The following is a 12197-nucleotide window of genomic DNA, read 5'->3' as shown; positions in this document are numbered from 1 at the left end:
ATTTAGACTAAAGAGAAAGTGACTTTTTTAAACTTTTCTAAAACTGATAACTCAAAGAAAACCATTATCAGACAAATAAAAAAAATTAGTGTTTTATCATTTGCTTTTTTTTTTTGGTGAAGTTGCTACATATTTTGTTAAGCTTATAATTGAAAAAACATGTAATTAATATAAAACTTATTAAAACTGTTAGATATGTGGTAATAGTGAAATTCCTATTTAACAGAAGACTTCTGCCTTCCCCTTCAAACCATTTTTTTCCCCAAAAAACCATTTTTTCCTTTCTTTTTTTCCCTTCTTGTATAATCTTTAAAAATCGTAGTTGAATTTTTCAACTAAGCATGAATTTATTCTCTTGGTTCAATAATTTAGTAACGAATAAATATGCAAAGACAAACTGGCAATAAATGCATTTGTTTATTTTAACATAATTTGTTCTGGAATAGTTGGATGTATCCTCCAAAATATACATGATTTTCTTGCATTATTGTCATTGCTTTAAAATGTCATTGACTTCTCTACTGTCTTGATTTTCTAAACATTGGTTTTTGTTAAACTGCTATGTTTGTCTTGCACCGAAGAGCATTGTAAAATTATGATGATTATGTGCAAGATAGGATGTACAAATAATGCTTTGAGCTTTTCTTTTCCTTTGAATAGAGGAGAGGAAGACTTTTTTACTTAGCATAGTCACAAAATTGTGACTGTGCTGAAGAGATGTTTTCTACAAGAGCACATCACACTAAAATATTGATAATTTTGAATGGTTTATATTGTAATAGAAACTCGTATTCTGACAGAATAGATTTAACTAAATTGCCTTCTATCATTCTTTATCATACTTTCTATAATTAAATTCTATTTCTATAAGAGTAGAGCATTTTGATGTTTTTCTTTTTTTCTTCAGCCCCTTCCTGATTTGTATTTGTGAAAAAAATATTTAAAGTTTATTTTTATATTTCAACATACTGGGAACAGCTTTCTAATTACATAATTAAATTTCAATTTTTTATTGTTTCATTAAATTTGACCTTATAAGAAGAATCAGTATACTTAACTTTTCATTTTGAGGAATTCGGAATGCCTTTTGCAGAAACCTGCATGAGCTAGATTGTATATTATTATATAATCAGGATGTCAACTTTTAATGCCACTTAGAATGTGGAATAATTTATTGGTGAATTTATTATTATTTAAGTGAAACTGCAAAAAACTGTTTGGGACCATTTCAAAATTTTCATGTGCAGTGCTTCTCATATGTTTTTTCTAAATATGATTTAAAATTTCTAATTATAATCTATTCTACCTAATTTTTAAAAACTTTTGCCATCCTCATAAAGGAAATAATGTGAATAACTTACTCTAATCTTATCGTAAATTATTTTTTTTTTAACTTATTGTTCTGTGTCAAGTGAAAAAACTCATTTGGGCAGCTTAAAAAATTTTCAGATTAGACTCTTCAATTTTTGAATAATTTTTTTTTTTTTAATTTTTTTTGTACTTTAACACCATTAATTAAAAAAATTAATGGTGTTAAAATAATAGAAAATTGGTTAATCAAAAAACAATTTTGTGTACTAGTGTGAATTCTAAACTTTAGCTAAATTGATATAATTAGCTCTTTTAAATATTGATTCGAATTTTAGTTATTAAATATATCCAATTGAATGGCTGTTTTCTATTTCTAAAATTGCTGATTTTGAGTGCTAAAATGAATTTTATGGAGACTCAAAATATGTAGTAAGCATAGTAATATGTAGTAGTAAGCGTTATTATTCTGATTTTATATAATGTGATGGTACCTGTGAATATTCATAAAACAAAGTTATTTGTCCACACACATAGAAATACTGTGATAAATTGGAGAACTGCATATAATAAGATAATTTTGCTATCATTTTCAAAATAATACTGAATAATTTTAACAAGTTAAACATGTTGAAATAAAATTTTAAGCATATTTTGAATCACAATGACGATAGCAGGTAGTCACACATTTTTTACTACCAAAAGTTTTAAGAGCTTAATTGTAGCATTTTTTATGAAGTGAATATTATTACTTATTCATGCATTATTAAATTATTTTATTTATAAATTACCTTCCTTGTGAATACTAATTGAATCATTCATCTTGAAATTCTATTATTGTCAGTATGAAAGCATCTTTAAAACAATAGCATGTTAATTAAAAAAAAAAATTTCATCAATTATTTGATGAATGTATCTTATACTTCGTATGAAGGAAAATTTTTTTCGCTTGCTGTTAAAATTCATATATTTTAATGATTTTGATATTGCCCAATGAGGTGTGATGCTTTTAAAGTTGAAACTATATTTGCTAACATTCATATTAATTGTGCAATGCTCTGAAATTGGAATTATTTTGTTAATACTTGTTTTACAATTTAATAAAGCGTGGTGTCATTGGGAAATATTTATTGTTTTAAAAATACTGCTAATTACTTACAGTTACTCTAGAATTTAATGCGCAATATTAAAGAAAAATGTTATTTGAAATGCATATATTTAAATATCTGTATGAATATGCAATAGTTTCTATTTAAGAAACTGTTATATTTTAACTGCTTTTATAATTAATAATCTAATATAATTTTTAAGTAGAATTTCGTTTTATTTTTCAACAGTTTTTAAATATCACATACAGTTAAGATACGAATTTATTACATTGTAAGATATACACCAGAAAAAAAAAAATTTTTAATCAGAATTACAAATTTCTATTCATTTTGCATTGCTGGTTTGTTTAATTTTTGGTGCTATATGCATATTTTAAAATTAAATCTTTATTTAGATGAATTAAGAATACATAATTTGAATTTTAAGTTAATATTACTTTTATTCCTTTTCAGAGCAAAGCCGTAGAGATGATTTAGAAGCTTTAGGGCACATGTTTATGTACTTCCTTAGAGGCAGTTTACCTTGGCAAGGTCTTAAAGCAGATACTTTAAAAGAAAGGTACCAAAAAATTGGAGATACCAAAAGAGCAACTCCTATTGAAAGTCTGTGTGATGGATACCCAGGTAAAATACAAACTAAGGCATTCCATATGTGGTTTATGTTTTATAAATGCAATAATTTAATTAATAACCTATAATACTCTTAAATGTTTTTTTAAATTCTTTCTCTCACCTAATAGACTATTTCTAATACTCAAATGAGATAAGTGCAATTTATCATTTTTCTTATCAAAATAAAAAGTAAGAAGAACTGTTGAGTAATTTACTTCTTAGCTTTGATTTTAAAGTTTTATAGCTTTGAAATGAAAATTTGTTATAGGACATAATGGTAGCTAATGGTTTTTATAGTACTCCTACTGAGGGCTTTTTTTAAAAAAATTATTTTCTGGGTTAGTAATATTTTATATATTTACATTTTTTAGTGTGCAAGATTATCATTTGACATGATTTGATACATATTGTTGTAGAAAGTTATGAAAAATGTAAATAGTAATCTATTTAGTGTGTATTGATTTTTTGTATGTAAGATGTGCAATTTTTGTAGAAAAAAATAAGTGCATTATGTGCCTAAAAAAGCTTACTGCCAATTACTGCTATATTGCAAGCAGTATAGCTGTAATTTAGTATATGAACTCTGTATTCCAACATAAACATTAAAATTAATTATTAATATAATCTCTTCCATTTTACCATATGAATTTCATGAATTTATGGAATTCAAATGTTTGAAAAGGATTGAAAGATATTATTTTTTATCCAAGCTGATAGATTTTTTGTTATCAATAAATTCATATATATAATGATGAACTTTGTTACTTTAAAATTTTTAGTTCTTCACTTAACTATCTTTCATTCTAAAACCTTATGTTTATGATATATGGGTTTTTTTTTTTACCTATGCTTAAAATAATTATATAGTCTATTCATTAAAGATCATTTAAAAAATTTCTTTTAGATGAAATGTCTACTTACTTGCACTACGTAAGGAGACTTGACTTCTTTGAAACTCCTGATTATGATTATTTAAGGAAGTTATTCCAAGATCTCTTTGACAAGAAGAAATATGTGGATGATTCTGAATTCGATTGGACAGGAAAGCAACTGGTATTTCTTTCAGAATATTTTCCCTTTTTCTGTTCACTTTGTTGTTTTTGTTCTCTTTAAGGTCTGATTTTTTGTATTCATGTGTATTCCACCAAAATTGGAAGGGGTTGGGCATTACTCATTCATTTACAATGAATTGCTAATGAAGAAATTAGTATTGATGTGAATTCTTTTTACTCATGAGCTTTAATTCATTAATTATCATGCCATTTACTTTTACCATAGTCTGTTGATGGTATTTTTAACAATAAGATAGAAGTAAAGTGTGACAAAATATAAAATTAATATCTTAGTTATTTTGTGATTTTAAATTTTAGTTTTTCTAAAGTCAATTGATTCTGGGTGAAAGGAAACCAGCACATATTCAAACTTAATAATTATCAGCTTTTCATTGTGAATTACTTTCTTTAGAAAAATTGTTTGAAGTTTAGGAAAAACAAAAAAAAAAAAAAAAAAGATCTTCAATAATTACAATTTCTGTGGTAGTTTATTGGCTTAAGAATTTTTAATAAAAATTCAATTTTTGTAAGCTTGATTTTATACTGACAGAAATCTTATTTCAACATCATTTGTTTTAGCAGGGTTGCTGCGCAACCGGAAAAAAACAGGGAATTTAAAAATCAACTAAAAATACTCTGAAAAATTTCATAGGAACCAGGAAAATACAGAGGATTTTATGTTTCTTACTAATTTTTTTCCCATCTAAAAAATGCCTATTTCTAAAGCTTACAGGATTAAAATATCGTAACAAGGCTTCTTAAAAACAAAACAATACCATACCCTATTATGTAATGTAGAAATTCATCCATTTTCTCTTCCCCCCCCCCCTTTTTTCTGTATAGGTCTTGTTACATTCGTTCTTTAGTGCATTTGATGATGTATCGAAATTATTTTCACATATATTGACTGGAAGTGAAATAGCTAAAAGAATGTATGTTAGGCCATAAAAAATTGTCTTGCCTTATTTGTTAAGGATTAACTGATGGCTGTAAAATCTACAGAAGTTGCAGAAATTGATGCCCAAATACTTCTATTGGCAAAAATGAATAAATGTGAAAGTAATCTTGCTTTGTAATAATTTATAAGTAATCAAATGATTTGTATTATAACAATCTTTTCTATTTTGTTTCATCTGAGCCCTTAATTTTGTGCGACTTTCAGTTAAGGAGCATGAGAAGTAATATATCTCCCTTAATGTAAAAATTTTATATAGCTGAATTCTAAATGATCAAGATTTTTTTTTTTTTTTTCTGTGTGTAAATATAAACTTTCTTTTTACATGCAACTTCGATTAATGTTAAATTGTTGCTTCCTTTTCTTGCTTTTCTCAACCATATTCCATTCAACACATGAGTGCTATTTGTGCATTTCTTTTTATCTTGCATATACATACAGGGAAAACGCAAGCATTTTTTTTTTCTTCCAGATTTGAGTGGCAGCCCTTTTTAATACCATTGTGCTCCTTTTGTGTGAATAAATTCATAATTGTAAAATTTTGTGGTTTCAAATATTTGACATTTATAAATTTTTTTTTAATGTGAACATAGATGTCAAAATTCTTTTGCAGATTTCATATCATTTTAAAATGCAGCATGATGCAGTTTTAAAGGTTTATTTGATGAATTTCATTACTTTTTTGATTGACTAATAATATGGGAGATAAAATATTTTAAAATAATTATAAAAACAAATTTCTTCATTTTTATTCGCCCAGTTTTTTTTTTTTTTAATTTGAAAATTGTATTATACTGTCATTTGTAGATGTGAAATAATGTGTGATTTTCTAAATATTATGCAATAGCAGTATATAACAAAATTCGAAAGAATGAACACATACACACTATTGACTCTGTAGGCTATAGAATGCTTTAGTATTAATAGACATATTCTTAAAAAAGATTGTATAATTTGCTAGTAAAAATTTTGTAGTCATTCATACTTTATATGCAATAGTCACACATATTTATACATATAATGAATTAGATATTCAGTGCTACATCAATCATGCTTTTAGATTTTATATAAGATACAGGTCCACAACATAATACTTGCATATCGTGCAATGTGTTTGAAAAAAATATCTGACTTTAAAAAAATGCAGTAATTAAACTTAAGATAAATTCAATAAACATTGATTATTCAATTTTTAAAATTGCTTGATAGTCAAATCATTATTACTAAAAAATATAATGATTTACAAATTTTTAATGATTTAATTTATGATAAATAATACAGATAGACTTACTAATCTGTTTAACATAATCTTTCATGAGAGATAAAACTTTTATGCAGAATTGCAGATGAATGATTGAAAATTTGTAGTATGTGATAAAGAGAAATATAAGTGAAATTTTAAATATATATATATTGCTAATGATTGCATGCTAATGATTCTAATTGCTAATGATGAAAAATTTACCAAATTTTAATTTAAGCCTTATGTTTATTTTGTATAGTATACCATACATACAACTTTATAAAAATATACTACCACTATAAAATAATTTTTAACTTAGTTTTATTAAACACATGACATTTCTAGATGTTTATTTATACTTCAAAAATAAAAATAGTAGTTTATCTGTCATAATTTTAAATCAGTTGTGAAAAATAATTGTCAAAGAGCAATCTTGCCACGATAAGGGTTAATATGCTCTTAAATCCCAGTTCATATGCAACATCATACTTTTTGTTAAGAAACAAAATAAAAAACATTATCTTTTCCCTTGTTTTTTGAAGTTAATTTCAAATCCATCAAGATAGGAAAAAAATTATCTGACAGTTCTTTTATACAGATTTAAATACATTTCTCGTATTCTAGGTATAGTTGACATGATATAGATCTGAATATTGTTCCTAGAATATGGTCTAATTTTATATTGATTGTATGACTTAATGAAATTTTTTTAATTAATACTATGTTTTATTTTGGTGGAATATACATTCTTTACTATGTAAGATGGTAGTCTTCAAGAAATATTAATAGTGACCTTCAGTTTTATAATGAAACAAAAAATATGGTTACATTTTCTTTTTTCCTTGTACAAATGATTTTTGTTTATTTGGAATTTACTGAAAAAGACCTATTGTTTAGCTTAAAAAAACACACTTTTTTTCATCAGTGCAACTCAAAAATTACATAACATTCATAGAATCTTTTGATTAAATGTTTTGAATTGAATTCTTTTTTAAATCATCATGTTAATAGTAAATATATATTGATTTAAAAGTGAGACCTGCTTCTGCTTCATTTTTAAAACTTAAATTTTAGGTAATTTCAGTGCATTTCTTTGTAATTTCAGTTGTTAAATGTGAAATCAATCATTTCACAAAATTGGTTGGCACATTTTGAAAATGATATATCTAGTATAGTGCAGTTTCAAAATGGGTTGAACTTTGTCCTTTCAATATTATTTCCTATTATTAACTGACATTTGCAAAAGAACCAATCCTTGCATGTCTTTGAATTTTTTATTAGAATTCCAGATATCCTTTCATTCATTTTTTGGTAAATTCCTAAAAGGAACTAAAAAAGTTAATCATTATATGCTGAAATAAAATTTGTAAATTTTGGGTTTAAAAAAAATCCTATTACTGCAACTTTACACATTTTATGATGGGATTTCTTTTTTCCTCTTTCTTCCCCTCACTCTTTCTTATAAAAACTAAATTATTTTCTTAGGTTTTTAATATATTCATTACTTACTAAATTCTTGATATTTAATTCCATCTATTTATTGGAATTGTAGGTATTTTTGCCTCTCCCGAAAAGTACTTGTTTTGTCTTGAACTTTTGAAAAAATTGTTCGAACATTCACACAGTTTTCTTTGCTTCATTATTTAAAATTGCAAGCAAGTTTATTTTTTAAAGTAGTTGTTAAAAAAAAAAATGTTAATCTTAATGGCAGATTGTTATGCATGGATTCTGCTGTAAGTTCTTATTTTCCATTTGAATGCGACTTTTTCTATGGGAAGGATACTAGCTAATGTTGAATCTATTTGTATTTTATCTCAATTAACATGTGTAAAAGGGAATGGGTATTGTTAAAATATGATCCAAAGTAAGAAACTTATACTTCCTCATTAATTCTCTCTTAATAAAAAAAAAATTCTTTGAGTTATTTAAAGACATTGAATTATAAATGTGTTTTACATACAAGAAAGCTTCTTACGTGTATTGCCACGTGAATTTTGATATAAATTTGAGAAAATTATAATTATTGTTTTTTTTTTCTCCTTTATAGAATATGTGTTTTTCCATTTAGCAGTTTTAAAATTTAAAAATAAAGCCATTTCAGCATTGTTGTTCATGCTTTGCATCTTGCATGTTAATATTGAAATAGTTTACCCTAAATAAAAGTTTTTGTGCATGTTTGTATGTGAAAATCAACATTATTTTAGGTACTATGTTCAAATTACAATTTAAGTAATTAGTAATACAATTTATAACTCCAGTATAAAAAGCTTTATTTTTGTGTTTACACATTTATAAATTGGATAATATAAATTGTGGATTTTGTCGTAGACTAAATATGCTTAAAGATTTAGGAAATTCTGTTTATACTCTGTCTATTATTATTATTATTATTATTATTATTATTATTTTGCAGAATAAGTGTTAACAATTTGAATTGAGAATATAAATTTCCTCAGTTAGCTTAATTTAGTTTAATATTTAGTCATTTTATTTTGGATTATTTAAAAGTTTCCAAATGATTAATTTTGTTTAATGAATTTATTGTTAACTCTCTTCTGTAACTTGTAATTTTATATTATTTACTTTTGTAAAATTTTAATTAAATAACAGATTAAATTAATTTATTTCAATATTTAAAGTTTCTTCAACATGAATTTCAGCATGGTCTTTTAACTTGGGTTTGCATTTACTAAATCAAGTATATTCTTATAATTCCATGATTTTTTAAATTGCAATTATTAATTTTTAACTGCCATAAAATTCTTTTGACACGTTGATACAATTATTATGTTTTTAGTTTCATTTGAAGGAATTTAAAATAAAAATAACAAAATTCTGAATACATAGATAAAGTTATAACTGTTTTCTCCAAAATACTGCATTTGCACTCTTAAAGCATGTTGCTTCTGTGGCTTCATTGTTATTAATACATTTTTATCTTTGTCATTTCTTCACTGCTATGCTTTTATGTTTATCCCATACTTATTCTCTCCTGTGGCTGTGATTTAATGATTAATTTCCTATGACTATAACCTCTTTGTATGCATGTTTCATGGTGGCTTTTATCTTTTTCTCGTGGCCTTTCTTTCTGTGAAGCCCCAAAATTTTCTTCAACTGCAGCAGTTGCGCAATGCCCCACCATCTGACCATACCAGATCTGGGAAGGTTGGTATAACAGTGCATGTATGTGTCATGTCTGTTGTGTTTTTTCCTGCTGTTTTATTAAAGCAGTCTTTTTTTTTTTTTTAAGCTTTTCGTTTAAAGTGAATTTTATATTGAAAGTTTTTCAATTTGTGAATTTTATGTATGCTTTCAAATAACTGAAAATGCAATATAATTTTTGCTGCATGATTTACATATTAAATTTATTTTAGGAATTTAAATTAAAAACTCTTAAACTATATTACATAGAAGGAAGATGGGGGGAGGGTTGCTATACAAAAGCTTTCAAACAAAATTTTAATTCTTAAAATCAAAGATCAATATATGAATAAGAGGAATAATTTTACAGCCATATTCTATGATGTAAGAGAAGGGAGAAAAATGGTTATATGAACCTAAGAATTTAGCTTTATTCAAAATAGGCATAAAAATAAAAGTTTATAGTTTTTTGTTGTAAATGATTGGATTTAAAAAAAATTGTGCCTTTGTTATAAAAATGTATCTTTTGATATTGCACTAATTATTTTGTCAGTAAGCAATGATATTTTCAGTGCTTAGTAATTTTTAATAAAATTTGTGTTCTAACTTTGAGAATTGTGCTTTGTCTTAACTTACTAACATTAACAATTGACTAATTACTATTTTTACAATCAGCTCTTGCTGTCTTTTCATCTTCAAAATTTTGTTATTTGTGAGGTTTCTTCTTCAAATGCCTTCTCAGAAACAATTTATTAAACATTTTCTTGGCAGACAAAATTTCTCTTTGAGCATTATACGCTTATTTAAATCATTCCCTGTAATTGAATATGTAGAAATTTAACCTATTAATGCTGCAAAAATTATACTCTAAGTTGTGGAAACCAACTTAGGGTTTAATTATTCTGTGCAAGTTCTTTCTGTGTTGCTTATTAAAAGATCTTTGCATCTTGCGCACATGAAAGAACTAGCGGATAGATTTGCATTGCTTTAAATATTAAATGATATTCTCTTAATTTCCTGTACAAAAATTGACTTTTGACTATTTCATGTCTGGGCAGTGTTTTGTTAACTTGTAATTTTTGATCAGCGATGCCTGAATTTTGGACTGATTTGTCCCTTTTCATTAGTCCACCCCTGTAGGTTCAATGCAGACTGCCCAAGAAGTCTTAGTGTCACCTAACAGGGAGAGGCATGTAGCTTCTGATTCTAGGGTGAGTTCGCTCTTTGCATGTTCTCTATTTTTTTAATGAAAATTTACTTGTGGCTCTGTTTTTCAAATTTTCCTTTTATTCATCTTCTCTCCTATAGGAAACTGTTGAATGTGCTTTTCTTCTCTTGCTTCCATTCCTCTTTAGTGTTCTTTTTTCTTCTCTTTTCTTTCCTGGTCAGTTGTTTATTTTTTGTGAATGAATTATCAAAAAAAAAAAAAGACAGCATATGTTATTTTCTGTTTTATTGGCATGTTCGTATGTCAGTTTTTATTTATTATTATTATTTAGTTAAGTTGACCCATTATTGATATATTAGAACCCTCAAACCCTTGGTATTGTGTTTATAATGCAAAAGTTTTGTGTTTGTTGGTAGGTAGATCGTGAAACAGTATCATAATTCAGTGTTTTCTATGGAGTATCAGTGTTTTATATGGTCCCATTTTCTTTCCTTTGTATTGCTTTTTTTTTTTTTTTTTTTTTTTTTTTTGTAGTTGTTTTTTCTGCATCTTATGGTTTATTTTTTATTTTTTGGTTATACTATGGAATTGTTACTTTATAATTTTAAGAATAAAAAATATTACTATTTTTTTTTTCTAAGGAGTTGGATAAAAACTTGGTATGATCATTTCCTATTCCTTAAATGGCACTTTTTTGTTTATAATGAATATGTGTTTCCGAAAAATGACGTCATTATGAAGTAATTTGATGTGACTATTAATTATGTTTTTCTGTGTTAGCAAAAGGCTTCATTATTCATTTACATATTCTAAGCATGTAGTTTTTTTTTTTAAAAAAAACTTAATGCTGTAGGTCTATGCAATTAATGCCTTTAGTTTATCAGTGTTAAGTTACTTGATGCCTTGTAAATATTTAAAAAACTTTTTCAACTTGGTAAATATGCTGATAGAGGCTGTTTTATTTAAGTATCCTGTATGGATTTTTTAGTTAGGTTTATCAATAGACACTTAGAAAACTTATATATTATGACTACCGTTATAAGGTATCTAAAAATGGTGGGGGAGTTTTATGAATGTGTAATACATATTAATGATGAAAAATTATATCCTTCTAATAGTTCCTTCCGAACTTAAAAAAAATTCTGCTTAATTGCTGAAGAAAACTTACAATTTCATTGCAAATATGGCAGCATATAGAAAAATGAATTCATAATACTGGTTTCAAAATTTTAACTTTGAAATGAGATTTTTTTTTTTCATATGATATGTAGTATCAAGAAAAATACTTAACTTTGAAAACCATTTTAAAGTACCTTAAAAGTTCTTAATTTAGAGGTGGAGAGCGGTCCTTAGAAGTGGTTTAAATTTTTCTTGAATAGTACAGAGAAGACTTTTTTTCTTTGTTTTCCCTGATAATGAATTGAATGCATATTGTAAAGATTTGTTTACTGGAAGTACCAAGAAAGAAAACTAATGAGAGGCAAGAATTTAGAAAAGGAATAGAGGTTACGACAGATATGATTATGTGTTGACACCTATGGATATGTGTGCTTAGTGACATTCCCCTTTTTTTCTATTCCCTATTTCATTAACAATACTGGATTATTCA

The 12197-nt window shown here is 25.8% G+C and overlaps 1 protein-coding gene across 1 annotated transcript in view; it reads left to right on the top strand.

Moving 5' to 3' along the window:
* Positions 1 to 12197, top strand: part of LOC129968563 (casein kinase I-like) — a 43339-nt gene that overhangs the window by 19140 nt on the left and 12002 nt on the right. The window contains exons 6-8 of the mRNA XM_056082575.1: positions 2871 to 3041; positions 3934 to 4082; positions 10548 to 10631. Coding sequence (XP_055938550.1) covers positions 2871 to 3041; positions 3934 to 4082; positions 10548 to 10631 — 404 coding nt within the window. The remainder of the gene's footprint in view (positions 1 to 2870; positions 3042 to 3933; positions 4083 to 10547; positions 10632 to 12197) is intronic.

This window comes from Argiope bruennichi, chromosome 5 (genome assembly GCF_947563725.1).
Source record: "Argiope bruennichi chromosome 5, qqArgBrue1.1, whole genome shotgun sequence".
Classification (NCBI taxonomy): Eukaryota; Metazoa; Arthropoda; class Arachnida; order Araneae; family Araneidae; genus Argiope; species Argiope bruennichi.
The sequence above is the reverse complement of the archived record's forward strand: the minus strand, read 5'-3'. Positions and strand labels throughout refer to the sequence as shown.